The sequence below is a fragment of the Chelonus insularis genome, unplaced genomic scaffold, assembly GCF_013357705.1.
Source record: "Chelonus insularis isolate UGA/USDA-ARS -01 unplaced genomic scaffold, ASM1335770v1 contig_388_pilon, whole genome shotgun sequence".
Classification (NCBI taxonomy): domain Eukaryota; kingdom Metazoa; phylum Arthropoda; class Insecta; order Hymenoptera; family Braconidae; genus Chelonus; species Chelonus insularis.
In genome coordinates, this window is record NW_023276544.1 from 307,125 (window position 1) to 325,872 (window position 18,748).

Sequence of the window (18,748 nt, forward strand, 5' to 3'; positions counted from 1 at the left end):
TGTGCCTTTTATTTGACATCAAAGTTCGTTTGAAATGTTTCACAGACTGTGAAACAACTTGAGTGAGATTGCACAGGAACATCCTGTACTGTTAGGTGGGAGAAGAAAGATTGAAAAGAAAGATAGAGATTTGACGTACACATAATACGTCAAGGTATCAAAAGAAGTCAGTCAACTGTACTTCCCCATTCTATTCTCTAGTTATTTGTCAATGAATTTTCGACGCGTATTTCTTTGTATCAGCGACACTTCGTACAACCTAGGCTTCAAACAAAGAAAATTTATTTCAATGAAAAATTGTAAAAGCTATCGAAAAAGGAATCCTTCGCTGAATTCTTCATAATATTTTCTAGATTCCACTTCTTTCTATTACCAATACTTTTTCTTCTTTACAAATAATTCCACTAATTAATCTACAACAATAAATCAATTAATTAATGACATTATTAATCATATGATAAATAATTTACAGTTTGTCAAATTAATTTTATTGATTAAAAATAAAATATTAACTGTATACATAAATGTTTGTACGTTTAATAAACATGTTTCTACATTCTTAATCGTTGCAGAAATTAAATTTTTTTTTAATATAATAATTTAACATCATTTGTATATTTATTCTTATGGAAGACACATAATACCAGTTTACAGTGGACTTTAAACATTTTAAAATCAACTAATTATTTTATAACGTCTGCTTTATTCTGTAAACATTAAACGCAAATCTATGGCAATATATTGGCAATTAGACTATGTAACACACTGATTTTCTCCTCGTTAAACAAATCGAAAACATTTCAAGTCTTTTTTTTCTTAAATCTTACAATATTACTACATACATCAATCTTACTATGCGTTTTTTTTTTTACTCTTATTTGAGCTTTAATCGAATATTATCAAATAAATATAAATAATAGTACTGATTAGATATTAATATTACATGGTTTCAGCTCCATAAATTGGTACGGCACGTGAAGAGTTTTGTTATTATGCTCAACAAGAAGATGACCACGTCTTGGGGAAGCTCCAACAACAAGTACTGTTTCTCCTTTCAATAAAACCACTTCTCCTTCTCCTTCTTCTATAATTTATAAATAAATTATCATAATTAATTAATTTAATTTAATCCTATGAATAATTTCATCATTATTCTAGCAATAAAATTAATATTCATCAGTGTCTAAAAATGTATATATGTGTAAAATTAAAACGTTGTAATACATCTCTTTCCAATTTATATTACCTGGAAATGGCATTTTCATGACTCTTGTTTGTGGATATCCCAATTTCGTATTCCCTGTTACTGTATATGATCTACTAGGAGGGACAGGAGGTGGTCGTTCCTGGTAATTAACCAAAATAAACAATTTAAAATCTAAATTAAATGAATTATCCATAATGAATTATGGATTTTTGTTGATGCTCAATAATTTTATGAATATTATATAATTTTTTCCCCGATAAATATTAAAAAAAAAAAAAAAACAATGTTAAACGTACTAGATCAAGTCCAAAAAGTGTACAAGTTTGTTGGATCATTTTTTGATCTGCACACTTTTCAGATGGATCCGGTGGTGGAGTACCAGCAATAGGCTGTGGTCTTGGCCGAGCTCCGGTAACATTTCCAGCAGTAAGACTTCTTTGATGAGTTCCTGTACTTGAAGGTTGGGTTTGTGAAGGACCAATTGCTAAAGTTATTGGTAATGGAGCTCTTCTCATTGGCCATTTTCTGCGTACCCTCCAGCCTCTCCAGGTGGCCTAAATTACAAAAATACTTGATTATTTTAAATTACATATTTCTTTATACAATTTCTCTAATTATTTCGACTTCTTTTAAATTGATAAAACTTTTCGTCTCCATAATAATTATAATTATGAATAATATTTTTTGAAAGGTTTAAATGAAGTGAATAGCAATACCGTAGCAATTAAAACAACATGGAGGTAATAATCACAAATGGAATAAATATTTACTTGAATGACTGTAGCAGCTTTTCTTCGCGTTTCCGATCTGAGATTTTCCAACTGTTGGCGAATGCCTTCGCTTAAGAAGATGTGTCGCTTGCCAAGTGCCCAACTGGTGCTTGCTCCAAACTTGCTTTTCACTTGCTGTGCATTTTGTAAAATAAGTTTTGTGTCTTCAACAGCCTGCTCCTCAGATCGTCGCAGCTGTTTAAACGGAGCAATGAGCCTGTACCTAGTATTGAAAGCTTTGAAGCGCATTCTATGTGGATATCCTAATAAAAAATTATTATTTATTATTTGTTTTATCAATATAACTATTATAAAAATTAAATAAATAAATATAATATATTTAAATACAGAATAACATTTATACCTCCAGCCATAAGATTTACAGTTTCTAGAACTTGGAGTGATCGTATTTGCCGCATCGCAACTCCTCGGTCTAAATGTAAAGGTGTTTCAGTAGCATTACTTCTAATGCATCTCACAAAGTGAGGCCGTGCATGCACTAAAGTTCTAAGTAAGTTATCCAAACGTGTGTGGAAGTCTTGAGTAAGTGTAGAAATGGGTTCGTCGCCATTTAAACTAAAAAATTGAACGTTCCTACAGTTCATAGAATATATTTTACTATTATTATTTGTTACATTTTGAATAATATATATATTACTTAATAATTATTTCTACTAATAGAGCAATCCTAAACTTCATTCATTCACCATAATGATTCTCTACATTTTCGTGAATAAAATTATTATGACAACTATCAACTCAGATAGAACAGACAACAGATATTGAATAAATGCATCTTCATTAATTACTTATAACTTCAATGTGGTTTAACGATGAATTAATGCGACGCTCTAACCAAAGTTTAACCGCGGTTTATGACCGAATTGTGGTTTAAATACCTGAATACAATCAGAAATGGTATCAATTATTATAAACGTCGTCATATTCTCATTATTATTGGGCTCTTACGTGGTCTGTAGACATATTAAAAGAATTTATGATTTAAAAGTACTTTTAATATTTTTTTTTTCTACTTCTACTTCCTGTCAACGTGTACTACTTTTTTTTTTATATATGAAACTGTAGATTTTTTAAGAATTTTTAATCTCAAATACTCACAGATCTGTATGTGATGTTGGAGATATTCTGAAGCTTACACCCCGCGGCACTATGTCACTGGCATACAAGGCTTTTAATTCACTCCCAAACAAATGAGTTGCAAAGCCAAAGTTACAAGTATGCTTGTAAAAAACAGCCACGAGATCATCAGGCACAACGTCTTTATTTGTATCTAAAGAAAAAAAATTATTTTTTTTTTAAATGTTATGAATATGAGTATTTAATTTTACATGATACAATTTTTAATTTGTTATTTCAATATTAATAGCAATTTAAAATAAAATAATTTTTTAATTCATTATTTAAATACAAGCTAAAAGATTGTATTAAATAACTTGAAAAAAATGATGTTTACCTAGGAAATCCGTCGCATCGTAGACAACTCTACCAGCAAAATGTTGAATCCCGAATGATCTACAGTCAAGACTCCTTGGATCAAATAATCGTGGATTCTGCTTGTGTTGCACCTTCATTTTAGCTACGTAACTCTCAGCAGTTCCACGCATCGAGGATTCAACGTCTAGCATGCTCAGTAAACCAGTACGCTAATAAACAATCAAACAGAGATATATTTACTGATACGTATTTGCTATTAAATATTAAAACAATGTCATTGGTACTAAGGGTATTTATCAAGACTGTTTTACAGTTACAAATGATAAATAATATATTTTACTTACAAGTGATGATATTAGATCGATACAAGGCACATTGTCTACATAATCGACTTCAACGTCACACCTTATACCTTCATCTCGGCAACTTTCAATAGAACTCTTGAAAATATGGGTATTATAAAAGTGCTGCATCGTCTCAGCGCATAAATTTATGCAAAGATGCTCGAGTTGACTTGGTTTGGGGTCTTCGAAGCCGAACATATCGAGAATACCGATGAATCCATCCGTTGCGTGACGAACTGCGTTATTTAATGCTGCCATACTCCTCGAGCCTGTTCCACCTTAATTTATTAACAATAATAATAATAAAAATAATTATTTAATTATTTAATTGATGGTAAAATTTTTAAACACATAATTCTCTAACAGTTTTTTTTTTATTATTTTTATTCAATCATCATTTTTAATGTCCTGAGAATGAAATATTCAACGGTATTTTTTAATAAATTGGATCAATTATTTTTTCTTATGAATATGAATTATTTATGAGTATGTATAGCTTTTTTTTAAGTAACAATTTTTTATAATAAAATATATTAAAAAATGTTTATTCATAAATAAATAAATTACCAGCTGAACTACCAATAGTCGAGGCATGCTGGCTCGTGACTTCTGCTTGATTGTGAACTGATTCATTGGAATCTGACGAAAGTGTTCCAAGGGTTGATCCAAGCCTTTTCAAGCTGTTAGCTCGTCTCACAATTGTTGCAACAGTACGACAATAAAGTGCTTTTGCTAACGAATCTCTTGTCATGTTGGACTGAAATAATATTTTAAAATGACTTTTATATGAACTCTACAACCAGATTTTTATCTATTTATCACTTGAACATTCAAATGAAACTAGACTTTCATCAATTGTGAATTTTTGACTTACCATGTTGGCATCACAAACTGATTTCACGAGTTGGCCACGAGCATTATGAGTTCTTGACGTTAGTCCTCGTAATAAAGCTGGTGCTGGCACGCCCAGAAGAGCTGCGACTGATGCCAGCTCGTTCTCTCCTATTACACTGACTTCCACACCGGGACCATCCGTGAAACCAACATTTCCAAGAATCAAAACAGCTGCTAATACTCTTACTACATCTAAAAAGGGAATTCCCAAGACTCCTAGACATGCTTTCCAAGCTTGAAACCTTATTGCATCTTCTGCCTCATCTTGCCTCGTATCTCCATGCTGAAGGTACCTCAAGTTCTTTAAATTATATCCTTCTAGATTGAGTTTCACTGAAAAAATCCAAAGTATAAGATGATTCATTAATAATAAGTAATAAAACAATATTGAAGATAATCACTATAATCATATTTGATAAATTAATGAGCTCATAAAAAGAAATGATAAATATTAAACAATAAAATTATGAGACATTGATTTATTGATTGAGTGATTTAGTTTGCTTTTTTACCTCGTTCATCATTCGATAATCCAGCAAGCATTTGATAAAAAATATGATAATTCTTCTCGTCGGGAAGAGGCCTGATGACTCGAGTTTGGTCCAGAAAGTAACAGTGGATTTTAGTTCTATATAAGGCACCATCAGTTACTTGGACTTCAATAAAATGACCCTGAAAATTAAAATAAAATATATATTATTTTATCATTATTGTTTTTTCAACTTAATAAAATAAGTAGTAAAATTTTGAAATCTTTCTGACATTAAATCAACTCCGTTTAATTCAAATTAAAACAAAATAGTCTAGACTTTAGATGCTTTATCAGAGACAAAGTCAAAAGAGTGAGATTAAAAAACGCATAAAAGACAAATTATTACAATTCTAGAACTTTCTGAATTCGTAGCTGTCTTGGCAGATCCAAGAGACCGTAAAACTGTGAAAGCAGCGGCGAGATGTTTGAAGGCATCCGTTTCGGGACCACCGCCAGCGACGTCAAAGAGTTGTCTCAGCAGAAGCATTGAGGCATAAGTCTTTCCAGAGCCGCTGGTACCTAAAAAGAATCATGAGTTTTGTGGTTCGTTATCTTCCATTCAATCCAATTTAGACCCACACGACAGCCAGTTCTGATATACAAAGCTGCAAATTCTCACCCGAAAGGATGATGGCTTGTGGGTAACCAGTCTCAGACTGTTGTCTCACAGCTTCCTGCACGACCTTGTTCAGCTGTGGTGCTAGTGGCACGGCTCGAGTGCTCGTCAGTGTCAGAGGATTCCCTACGTCAGTATATGGGTTGATACTCACTAGAATCGGACCTACATTTGTCTAATAACAAACAATTATTCAAAACAAATCATTAATTCCATTTCTCTTCCATAATTGATTGAATATTTCCTAATATTTTTATTTTCAAAAAATTAATCAAACATTTCTTTTTGTTTTTATGTACATCAGATGGAGTTGATCAGAAAGTATTAAACATTTCTGTCACTGAATTAGAAATAATTTATTTTATTTATACACTAGGATAATGGTCTACTTAAAAGGATGATTTAGATTGGCATCATTAAAAAGTGATTATTTTTTTACAGTAACAACATTTCCATAAATGATTGTTGATGCCATCTTACTTTGACGTTCTTTGTAAATTTGGCAAAAAAGATAAGACGAAAAAAGCTCGACATTAAACCCAATGAAACCGGTCCTACATAATAAAGAAAGACTAAGGAGTAAAGAGAGTACGGAAAGAAGCTCATAAACCGATTACGCACCTGCGGGCACGTACGAATAAGTATTGAGACGACTTTTGAAAGAGGAAAAGAAGACTTGGGAGTCGATATCTGCGGTTGACGGTGACTTGGCTGTAACACCCATGACACACAGGCAAACCCAAGTAACATAAAGTAGAGACATGGTACTTTGCATGCGAGTAACGTAAGCATCTCTTGTCAAGATCTTTAGCTTCAGTTCAAAAGTAAACCTTTAACTGTGACATAAAATATTTCTTTAACATTTTAGTGCCAAGTCTATGATACTGATATAAATTGTCTGCCACATCAGTTTACAAAAATTTTCAGATTTCTGATGTTATGTTTATGCTAATCATCTTTTCATTCGCATGTGGAATCAACAATATCTGCTTATTATCACTCTATTCTTGTGCCAGAGAAGGAAAAGTGATTAAATTGAGTGATTATTTTATGTTACAATATTTTTTTTTTATCATTTTAAATTGATTAAGATTTCAAACAAGTTCATTTTGAATTGATTATTAATCTTCTTTTTTCAATTGAAACATGAATACAATTCTAGCAATGATCACAGCATCTAATCAGATTATACCTCAGCATGATTTTAGTTTTGATGATAGGCTTGCTAATATCTGCTATCAATAACTAGTCAAGTGATAAGCCTTCACTAGTTAGATTAAAATCTTGATCATTTCTGATAAACCATCATCATTCATGCTTTCTGTAGGCTCAAGGTAACTTGATTGTTATCCAAATCGACTTTTAATCAATTCATATAGATTAATCCAAGAATTATAATCCAATAAATATGTCTCTTGATGACAGCTATGAACTATTCATTACTGAATGATCTAAAATCCCTCATTTTATTTCATTTTCAAATGACTTGTTCATTTTCCTCACGTTTATTCTGATTTCTTGCTCCGGTATTTTGCTGAAAGAATGCGAGCATGCCACCTGTACATAAAACGAGTACAGAAAAGATATACAGACACGATCTTTACTTGGATATCACATCCAAGGAAGGAAATGATCGCAGTTGTTTGTTCTTTCTCACTCTCAGTTCTTACGGCTTATTCTTGTGGCTTATGTACACACTATGTCTTCTTATGTACGAATGTATGTTCGACTTAGTCAATGTGTTTGTGCTCAGAAGGCGGCACCCTTCAGGCTCTCGTTGCTCCGTTTGCATTCTTTACAATCCCAAGAGTGAACACAGCCCCAGGCGCCGCCAATTCGAAACGAAACTCGCTAGCGGGTCTCATTATACATGTGTGTACTCGAATGAAGAATCAAAGTATAGGTAAAGGAGTCGTAGAGTAGATTAAAAAATTTTTAAAGAGAATTTTTAAGATCTTCATAACATTGAAGAATACTTCCAACAATTTATTTCACTTTTGATATATTTTTTAACGAAAAGATTAATTCCTTTTACTTGCTTTTACTTTTAAAATGTAACAATTAAGGTTTTATAGTTATAATCTGAGGAAAGATGATCCTAGATTAACTATTTTAATGAAGATAAAATCTTGAGGGTTTTTTTTTTGTTTATAAATGACTTTATTCAACTCTCTATAGAAAAGTAATTCAATGGTTTTTTTCTCAATCAACTTACTTCCGCTTTGTAAAAAATGTTTAATCGTTAGTGTTTACGTTCTTTTTAAGCTAAAAGTACATCAAGTAATTGTACAAAAGACCAAGTATCTTGAATTTCTTCATTTCCTTTCAGAAATAATTGAAAAAATTAAAAACACAAAAATTTTAAATAAAAATTATCTTTAAGAATGATTATTAACAATTTAAGTGAAAAGAAATTATTCTGAATGGGAAAAATGTCAAATTTTTTCCTCTGACGTTTTTTACTAAAGTTTTTTTGAAACTCGTGAAAAAAGTAATATTAAAAATTTTTTAATAAAATATTATTTCACTCGAAATATACTCTTATCCTTTTTAAAAGCCATTTACATAATTTTCTTTAACATTTTGAAATACTTACATGATATTGCTTCGCACAAAATCGTGCTTGAAGACATTTTAATACTGCATCTTCAGTCAAAGGTCCTGGTAAGTGAATGAGGTCTTCTACTGTCGTAGAATTACCATTTGCGGTCTGAGGAGATGTCTTTGAAATGCATCGCTGAGGTATTTGAGTTCCTTTACTACCTTTTACGTCTGCGATGATCCTTGAAATGGGTGGTGACCGCAGACTACCCAATGCTGCTACGCATGAGACGATTCTGTCATCCGAACGTTTTGTCACATCCAAATCTACAAATAAAATAAAAAAAAAAATCATATTTTTATCTCTCTTATTTTTTACTGAGTGCTCTTTTAGACTTTTAATTGGCTGTTGGTTTTCTTTGAAAAATTATCCATTTACTTAGTCATATTTTTTTTCTCAATTACCAGTTAAAAATTACCTCTCTTTTTGGAGTAAACATCTAGAAAGAATATTTTTTATTAAATATTTTTTATCCTAATTTATTTATTGTAACCTTTGCAATTAATTGTTTTATTAGTTATTTAAAAAGAATTGCCATTTTATTATTTGTACTTTGATTAACAAATAAATGGATCATTGACTTTTAACAAGTAAAAAAATATGTTTACATTCAACTTAATTACTTATTTCCAAATATTTGTAGAAATTTTAATTACTCATATTAATGGCTACTTTTTATTTTTATCAATAATTAAGCATTAAAATTGAATAAAAATAAAAAGTATTAATTTTGAAAGACATTTTAATCTATAATTAGAACCAAAAGCAAGAGAAATAAATGAAAAACCAAAAACAATTTTCTCTAATTGAATAGAAAAATAAAGATATTTACAATTCAAACTTAACTAGTAATTTAATGTAATAATGAAAATAATATTATATATTAATAAACAATAAAATGTCTAGAATAAATTCAATACCAGACAGACGTTAATTCGAAACGCGTGCGGGTGTTGACACGTTGAAAATGCCGTTGGAAACGCGGAAATTAATCGGGGATGAAGCTTTAATGAGAGGTAGATAGGGTGAAATGGAAGGACGGTGTCATCCAACGGAATATACTAACCAGATATTAAATTGTTTGCGGTAGAGTTGTGGCCGAGATCGTTGGCAGTAGAATGATTGGCGTGCGGATGGATAATAGCGGAAGCGGTAACAGTGTGCCCGGATGAGTGTCCAATTGGATGGGGTACAGGGTTTCCATGAGACAGAGCATTGCGTGGTGGTACAGCGGGTGCTGGTGTCGTCACTGCACCCTTCTCGCAACTTGAAGTTAAACCAACCCCATTAACAGCACCACCAGCTCCACTACCACCACCTGTACCTCCTGAACTATTTCCTGGTTGACTCACGTGCAGACGATTCCTCAACGTCACTAACTCAGTACTCAAGGTCTTTAGACGCTGTTGGAGATGCGAAGCTTCATTTGAGGATGATGCGTCTAGAATTCAATAACCACCTATTTACTTTCGTTATATCTTTATTCAACTCTTTCTTTATCAACTTCCAAGTTAAGGGAAATTGATGTTATCAATGTAATTAAGGTGTCAATTGACGTGCAATTAAAATGACATGGTTATATTGGATTTTGGTGTGATAGTCGTGTTTTTTGCTTAAATAAATAAACTAACAGAGTTAGGAATTTTTTCCCCTGCTAAACTAATGATGCAATTTGCATCTTATCAACTAGAAATACTTCGCTTTAGCATGTAGGATCATTGATAGCAATTTGACAACAATTTGTAAACACTATTTTTTTTATTGATGAAGTATATAAATATATACTTTATCAGACTTTATCTCAAATACATAAAAAGAAATAGATTATGATATGAAACATTATAAGTCATAATCACACATTCATTGATAACAATTCAATGTAGCACCTAAAATTGATTGATCCAAATGACTTGCTTGAGCAAATTTCTCTCTATCCTTATCTCAATAAATTTAATTGATCTCATTAATCTTTTTTTTTTATATTATTATCAAATATTATTAATGAGTATAAAATATTATGAACAAAGATTGAATGTTTTTGATAAAGGTTTAATGTTACTGAGAAGTTGATAGTATAGAGTTGTTGGGTCTTACTTATATCACAGCTTGTTATAAAAAATATTTTGAATTGTCTTTATGCATTACAAATTTTTTCGTTGATGTCTTAAGTAACAGAGAAGTTGAAAGTAATTACTCAGGATTTTTGTAATTCGATATGACAAAGAAACTTGATATGATTTTTTTTAATTGAGAAATCAAACCCCGGTTTGATCAAGCGCATGATCAAAAGTTAGAGTTTATTTATCAGTGCATAAATGATTATTTGTTGGTTTATATTTGCAATAATTGAATAGAAATGATAACAAGATTACAAAAAACAATTGCCATTTATTCTTTAACACATGTAAATAATGATTGCATTTATGCAGCAATCAACGTGATATATAGCTTAACACTTTCTCAAGACAAACAAGTTCTACGACTAGCAAGTAAACTCAAACTGTCGATTGTCTAAATACTATTTCTCATTCCACAACGATTTTACATTAACCCAAGACCTCTACTAAAAACTCAAACAATTATTTTAGAACTCAATAAAATAATTAATTTAAAAGGTTGAAATCTATTTAATCAAATCAATAAGTTTTAGATATAAATATTGAGTAGAAGAATAAAAAGGATGAAATAGTAAAAATTTATAGAAATATTTAGTAACTCTTTTCATTTAAGGTAATTTGGCATGCTCACAATTGATAACCTTTATTTTGAAATTAGTCTCAAAGGTTATATTTCTATAAATAATGAGAAAAAAAGAGATTTTTTTACCGCATTGTTTAACAATCTTCATTCAATTTTATTAGAAATTGATGATTTATTAGCAATTGACCCAGTTGGCTTTGCTTTTCCGCCATATTTGCAAAAATGGCGGCAATGCTAATCAAAACAGTTTATATAAATAAAAATTTTTTTTTATTTCTCATAAACAACTGTTGTATTTAATTTATAAATTATTATTACGAATTATTTACACATACTATGTAGAAAGTTTTTTGATAGATTTCGGAAAAATAAAAAAAAATCATCACTATTTTGACTACCAACATGTGGATGCCAAAACTACCTCAAAACCACAAGAATTGCTGATATTTCTAGGTTAATTAGAAAAAAAAATACTTAAGTTCAATACATTATCAAGCAAGTTTGCTGAATTGAGCTCTTTATTATGCATCTTTAGAGTGAGATGAATAATATTCGATGTCCGAGCAATGAGATAAGAAGGCTTCCAGAGTGGGCCGAGTTAGCAAGTGAAAAGAAGCTGGAATGAAACGGTTGTGAAGACAAACAGGTATTCACAAACCTGGTCCTACTACCCAGAAATTAAAGTAAGCAGGTATCAGAGGGCTCGTCGGTCTGGATCTTAAAGAAACAGGTTTATTTATTTATTAATTTTTTCTTTCGATAACCCTCTTCGCGCCTGGTGCTTTAGCCAGCACTAACAACTTATGAATCAACCTTGCACTCTGTAACCATCGCAAAAATAATCGCAAATGTAAGTACAAAATAAAAGATAAGAAAATTGAGAAGTAAGTGGTTAATTATAGCTTCATTAATACACTATTTTGTCAATATTTGATTGATTAATCTTGCTAATTATTCTTTCTGTGAATTGATCAAAAATTCCTAACATTCCACTGATACTCTAAAAATTAATTTAATAGTTATTTAATAAATAATTAATAGTTATTAATAATAAGGGTCTTTGGAGTCAGATGTTTAGTAAAATAATTTTATTTAATTCAAAACAAGAAAGTTGTTAAAAATAATTGAAAAAATAATAGCATCTTTAGCTAGTGTATTTTATTTTTCCATTTTACTCCAATAAAAAATATTTTTTAGTTTATTAAAGCGATATATAAAATGGCTGTAAATAATATTCTTAATGTTGAACCAGCTGTAGGAAAAAAAAAATATGTTTTTAATAAAATTCTTAACAGGACCGTCAGAACAATACACAATTCGTACATTTGCCCTCAAAAAAGTCTCTCTGGTGCAGTCAAAGTTTATGTATCGCTGAAAACTATAAACTGTAGCAATACACATCGATGTAATTTCCCTTAAAACTTGCCAGCGAATTTAAATGCCAATTTACACCCGAGTTTACGGAGTATTTAATGTACCTGCGCACACACACCAAAGGTTTGATAGTTTAAAGCTGTACAGATCTAAAGGGTATGTAGAGAGACTAGAATGAAATACGTTTGTTTTATGACTTAGGTACATACATTGGTGAAGTATCTGATATTACGAATAACTCTTGGAATTTTTATTTCAGCTGGTATGTACAGATTTCTGGTGCTGCCACTCACGTCTTGGCCTCTTGCGTGAGGATGGAAGGAATGACGAAAATTTATCAGGGTGTTGGAATAGCTTGAGATGAAAACGTAAAGAAATGCACTGAGACTCGTGTGGATATGTTGGGAGAAAAAGAGGGTGGTAAGCGGGTAGTACGTGCCAAAGCCTGCTTTGCTTTTATATGTGTATTTCAAGTACAGAAACACGGAATGTATGCATCAATGTTATATATATATATCTATATCATATGTATTGAGATAGATACACATAGAGAAACAGCACACATTACTGATGTATTAATGTGTGTACTTGCGACTCAGTGGATATACTCTAATCTCAGTAGCGAAGCCTAAGTGAGGCCGAGCTACGCTGCTTTGCTGCAAATGCATTTGTGAAATGGCTCTGTGGGTTCAACTGATAAATGCACATCTAATTTCAAGAGGTTTATTAAGCAGTGATTGTTTATTCATTTTATTCGTATTTAAATGTCTCATCTAGTCATCAAGAATAAAAATTATTCATTTCACAGCTGAGATGAAGTGGTGAGCTCAATTTACTCCAAAAAGGTAGACTAGATAACTGAGCAGAATGATAGTTAGAAGGTTGGACAATTAAAGTGGACTTAAAGGCTACTGAAATAATTTTAAGGTAAGAAAGAATATAATTTTATGAATGAAACTGACCAACTTGAGGTAAAAATTAAATATCCATTTGCAATTTACCACAGAGTCATTTTCATTTGATAATTTTTTGCATGCACTGAAGATAGAGATTAAGTTAGTTGATGTACTTAATATTGTATTTAAAAAGAACATGTTTTATCTATGTCAATATTTCTCAAAGTAATATTATTAAAAGCTTATTTATCTCACTCAAATATAATATTATTAATACAATTGTTATTTGATGAGTACTATTTATTTTCCTAACATAGTTTTGTTATTTCTAGTATATACTTAAACAAACTTAATAGACGCTATTACACTAATAAGTAGTGTAAGTAGATTAAATGCAAAAAAAGAGTCTCCATCAAACAATAAACCTTAATATTATAAAATTAGACTTAATAAAGAAATTCATTTTTTTCCAGGGATGTTTATTTCGAGCATAGAGTGTATTTATGATGGAAAAAAGAAGAAAAGAAATGAACAAATGACGTGTCCAACAATACATTGGGCGATGGGAAATTCTCATGTACAATAGCGAAAGTAATTATTACAGTAAGCTTCGTGACCAGGTGCTCTGTGATCGCATGTTATGTTAACTCTACGTATCTTTTGCTTGAGGGAAGCATAACGTGATGGAGAACGATGGAATGTGATATCAAACTGGATGATCAAGATTAACCAAATGTTGCCTTTAAATACTTCCGACACTGACTCTCTAGACTATCAAATAGGGAAGTTTATGCACTTGGATTAATTTGATAGAATCACTGGGCCCCATAATTAGCGAAACGCTTGTTTTTGGATTTAACTATGTAGTGTGGAGATTAACTGATTTGGAAACTGATTAATTCAAGTCAATCATCAAAACTAAACCTTAAACATTCGATTATTTTTTGATCCATAAAATGAAAACTATTTGAAAGCTATCGTTTGAAATGTTATTTTTGTTTGTTAAAAACATTTAAAAATGTTTAATCAATAAAACAAGCTTTGATTTAGTGATTATTGAGCATTAAAAGAGTTGATAGATTTTTATAAAAACATGTTGAATGATGTAATTGGACATTTTTTAAAATTTGATAGGAAATAACTAGTTGATAGAGCTTTCAGCATTTTAACGAGCTGTAACTTATTAATACCAGATATGTGTTTTCAAAGTTATTCAAGCTTACAGTTTAAAAAAAAATTGTTTTTGATCTGTTTTAACTCTACAAACCCTTCAATATTTTACAAAAAAAGATTTTTAATTAAAAAAAAAAATAATTTTACATTTTAAAAAAAAATTCATTTAAAGTTTGCTGATGAAATTAAAAACCACAATTTGGAAACTACTTTTACTAGAGTGAGCTTAAATGAAAATATTTAATGAATGAATAATAATAAAATAAAGTTAATAATTAATCTAAGTCAATTAGTCTTAAAACTAAATTCACTTTGTTATCGTGATCGCACCCTAATTCATGGTTGATTATAATGAGGTATTAATTGGGATCTTTTGTTTAAAATATCATTAATTCTAGTGCACTTGAAACTTTGAAATAAACCTCTCAGCTCAAAAAGTTACTTGAAATTCACTTTAAAGTAAATTATTGTTCATAACCGAAAGTGAATAGAATATAATTTTTAAGTATACGACCCTTTAGTAGTTGAGTTTTAGATTGTTTGATATGAATACATAAATTTAGTCGACATTAATACCTTTGATAGCACATATGTATAACATGAAAACTTGCAATCCCTCCATATCGTGTACCTCGTGCACACGCTGCTGTGGCTACGCGTGGACGTTATTGAGGTACCAAAATTGAGTTTACAAAGTTACTGTTCATCATCCTGGTCGATCCAACTTATCAACGTGATACAATTATTAATTTCCAAAATATGAATATTAATTAAAACATTCGTGTATATATTTATGAGTAATTCGATATTTAAATTTCGAATAACTTTTAATCTGACTAAAAATTTCATAACTGATTTCAATAGTTATTATAAAATATAATTAAATAGTAAAATAACATTTATCTAACTAATTTTTTTAAATTATAATTATTTATCTGATTATTTGTATTAGCCTTCATTTATTTCAATTATTTTTTTATTTTCTAAACATTTATAAATAATTATTTATATTAATTCCATGAATATTTGATAAAATAAGTTTGATTTGTTAAATTGTAATATTTTAATCAAATATAATATTGAATAGATCAAATATAAAATCATCAAATCAAAGCTATATTTTTTTATTCAACACTAAAGTATTTAAAATCCTTTCAAATAAATAAATTGTTTTAAAAAACAAGCTATCGTTTTATAAGTAAATAAAATACATGTAAAGAATAATGGTGGATATTTTTAAACAAATAATATGCTATTATAAAACAATATTAAATAATAAAAGAAAATTGGAAGAAGATGTAATAGTAGAGTTTAAAATTTAAAATTTCAACACTTTCTCTTCAGTAACTTTGTATTGTTCATTATTTTATAAACGATCGTTAACAGTTTAAGACTGAGCATATAAAATGTGAATAAATCACACTAAAATAGAATACGAAAACTGCGAAGAAAAGCTGGTATTATGTTTTAATAGATCGTTTGATTTGACCGATGGATGAAGATAAAACAGAGTGCGGTATCATAAAATAGGTATCTCGTCAAGTTGAGCATGGATAGAGGTGTATATAAAGGAGGTAAAAGATGTATATACATAAGAGTATAGGTAGAAAGACTCAGGTAGTCTCTCAGTGAGGGGCAAGTAGTGAGAGAAGAGATGAGGAAGAATAGTAGTGATGGCTGAGTAAAACAAAGCAAAAATGAAACCGAGCGAGAGGTCGAGGATATTCTTCTGATCTCTACTCAGGTTGCAAACTGTAGGCAGTTATACTTTTGTACCTGAGGTAGTACCGTAATGTTATTACACTTGAATTTATTTTTTATTAACCTTTCTTTTTTAAAAAGAAAAAAAAATAATAATAATTTTCTATTTATTTTATCTATTTACTTTCTCAACCTCAGATTAACTGTTAATTATTTTTTTCATTTATTTTTTATATAGATAATAGTATTTATTCCCATTACCTTGAAGCTTTTTTTCAGTCTCCCAAAATTTCTGGAGCTCAGTAAAGTACTTGTCTAATATAAAAACCTTGGAGAGGCCTAAGGTGGCCATCTCATGTGTTCTGGTTTCAAAATCACCCAGAATTATTATCTCGTACTTCCACTATTTGCAATTAAATATTAAACAACCTACATGTCACTTAAAATAGTTAAACTTGTCAACTTTTCAACAGCACCATCTTCACCACACTCGCACATTTTTTTCAAGTTGTAACTCAACTTAACTTTCCATAAATAATGTGCAAAAAAAATTAATGCCATTTTTTTGGTGATTCAGTTGACATGATCATGCAATATCAATAACTGTCTCGCCACAAATAAATAATTTTCTGACATGAAAACGATTTAGGAAAAAAAAAAGTTCTAACTTTTAGAAGGGTTTAAAAAGTAAACTGAATAATAATAATAAAAAAAAAAAAACTTGGCAAAAAATAACCAGACTTGTTACACAAAATCGACATATAATTCCCAACTTTTCATTGTATCCACCCAACTTGTCCTCAATTTAAACTTTTCTACAGCACGGAAGGTATTCAATAACGACGGTGTAACTCAACAAAAACACTGGCAACAACAACAAACAGTTTTCCAATCAGTCTCTTTCATCCCCCACGCATTCAAACTTTAAAAACGTCACTCATTAAATTTTTAAATCACCCTTGAAGCAAATTCACCTGTGAATTATTCCACTAAATCCACCAAAATGTGCACGACATTGGAGCATAAAAAATGCTAAAATTAAGCGAGAGAAACTATAATAAAAGGCCCATGGAAGGTTCGAGTCACCGAGTAGAACTGGGCGTCATTGTTGGCTGTAACCCACCGGTGAGCTGGGCCCGATCTCTTCTATGCCCTGTTCGAGTTAACTCACAATCAAGCGGGTCGTCAGGTGCTGGATGAACACGTGGATTGACCGCAACTCGAGTTAGCAACGAGAACCTTTAGACTCCTGAGCGAGGTCCGGGCCTGGATCTCCAGAGTGGGGTCGTCGAGACCTCGGGTCTGAGTATTAAATGGATGCTGTGGGGTACATGCAGACCAGGTATCTCTTGGTGTGTATACTATTGAAATACGATGCTTTTCTTCAGTTCATTCAAAATCATTCAATTAGAATACTATTTTGGCAAACAATTATTTTTTCCTGTTAAACGACACTTCTTTCAATGACTACTCATTCTTGTGGATAATTATTCTGTCTTTGAAGACATAATGTGTTACTTTTTTTTTTACAACTATTTATTTTATCAATCATTCAATATATTTTTATTTCAATAAAACATGGCAATTAATTTAGTTTTATTCCCATTGAGAATTAAAAATATTTTTTCAATAAAAAATGATTTTATTGAGATTGTAATTTATTAATATTAACCTTTTGTTCACAAGAATGTTTCACTTGAATTTTATTATCTATTGTTATTCTTTTGAACAAAAGGAATTTGGACCTGATGTTGAGCCAATTTTTTTGATTTCATTACTCATCGATTTTTATTGCACTTTAATGTACGTTCCCTTTCAAATAAAATTTTTTCAGATATAATATGCTGAATGAGAGGCGTAAAATCGACTCTACAGTGCCCCTCCCTCTTTCTATAATTTCCAAACACAACAACAATGGAAAAAAAATTGCGGGAAGTGAGTGTCCATGAAGACATTAAACTAAAAAATATAATACTAAGCAGCAGAGTTTATATCCTTTCTTGGAATTAAAATAAAAATACTATTTCAAAGACAGTTGAAAAAAAAGGGGCAAAGCTACCTTTATAACAATATTTTTTTGACACTACCTTGTTAGGTATTTGAAGAAAAAAAAAATTTTCTTTCTACATAATACTATTAAATTATTCAATGATCCTATGATTCACTAGGTCTGAATGTGAGAAGATATTTCCCAACTAATTTTTGTGGTCCAATTACTCCATTTATCATCCAAACAGTTCATCAACAATTATAAAGAATAGTTTTTCAATTATTCAATGAAATAAAAAGCTACAAATTGAGACTGGTATTGATAATTATTTTGTTTGATCTAGAAAAAAAGATTCTGATAACTTTCAATTAAAATTGTAGACACATACAAATACTTGACTCCAAAAACTTTGCAAATTAGATATCATGAAATGAGTCTTAGTAATTGGTAATAATAATGATTTTTTGTTTTAAAATAAAAAAGTCATTTTGGAA

The 18,748-nt window shown here is 30.3% G+C and overlaps 1 protein-coding gene and 1 long non-coding RNA gene across 9 annotated transcripts in view; one reads left to right on the forward strand and one right to left on the reverse strand.

Moving 5' to 3' along the window:
- Nucleotides 1–540: 540 nt before the first annotated feature.
- The window catches only part of dachs (unconventional myosin-IXb-like dachs), a 34,178-nt gene continuing 15,970 nt past the window's right edge, over nucleotides 541–18,748 (reverse strand). For 2 of the 6 annotated variants that reach the window (XM_035084336.1, XM_035084337.1), the window contains 15 exons: nucleotides 9,487–9,861; nucleotides 8,415–8,686; nucleotides 5,822–5,993; nucleotides 5,549–5,721; nucleotides 5,183–5,342; nucleotides 4,651–5,003; nucleotides 4,344–4,533; nucleotides 3,777–4,054; nucleotides 3,452–3,641; nucleotides 3,097–3,268; nucleotides 2,342–2,571; nucleotides 1,978–2,240; nucleotides 1,504–1,761; nucleotides 1,247–1,346; nucleotides 541–1,084 (listed from right to left, as the gene is read on the reverse strand). In XM_035084336.1, coding sequence (XP_034940227.1) covers nucleotides 927–1,084; nucleotides 1,247–1,346; nucleotides 1,504–1,761; nucleotides 1,978–2,240; nucleotides 2,342–2,571; nucleotides 3,097–3,268; nucleotides 3,452–3,641; nucleotides 3,777–4,054; nucleotides 4,344–4,533; nucleotides 4,651–5,003; nucleotides 5,183–5,342; nucleotides 5,549–5,721; nucleotides 5,822–5,993; nucleotides 8,415–8,686; nucleotides 9,487–9,861 — 3,344 coding nt within the window. In that variant the 3' untranslated portion in view covers nucleotides 541–926. Of the gene's footprint in view, nucleotides 1,085–1,246; nucleotides 1,347–1,503; nucleotides 1,762–1,977; nucleotides 2,241–2,341; nucleotides 2,572–3,096; nucleotides 3,269–3,451; nucleotides 3,642–3,776; nucleotides 4,055–4,343; nucleotides 4,534–4,650; nucleotides 5,004–5,182; nucleotides 5,343–5,548; nucleotides 5,722–5,821; nucleotides 5,994–8,414; nucleotides 8,687–9,486; nucleotides 9,862–11,246; nucleotides 11,330–16,525; nucleotides 17,341–18,748 lie in introns of those variants that run through there. The other 4 variants (XM_035084340.1, XM_035084339.1, XM_035084341.1 and 1 more) reach the window with 4 other exon arrangements.
- On the forward strand, nucleotides 11,561–14,702 carry LOC118067550 (uncharacterized). Of its 3 annotated transcripts, none has more exons than XR_004690400.1 (5): nucleotides 11,561–11,970; nucleotides 12,416–12,650; nucleotides 12,754–13,227; nucleotides 13,303–13,421; nucleotides 13,864–14,702. It is a non-coding gene; the product is annotated as an uncharacterized lncRNA (long non-coding RNA). The 3 variants fall into 3 exon arrangements; XR_004690399.1 differs by having other exon boundaries at nucleotides 12,754–13,215; XR_004690401.1 differs by having other exon boundaries at nucleotides 12,754–12,914.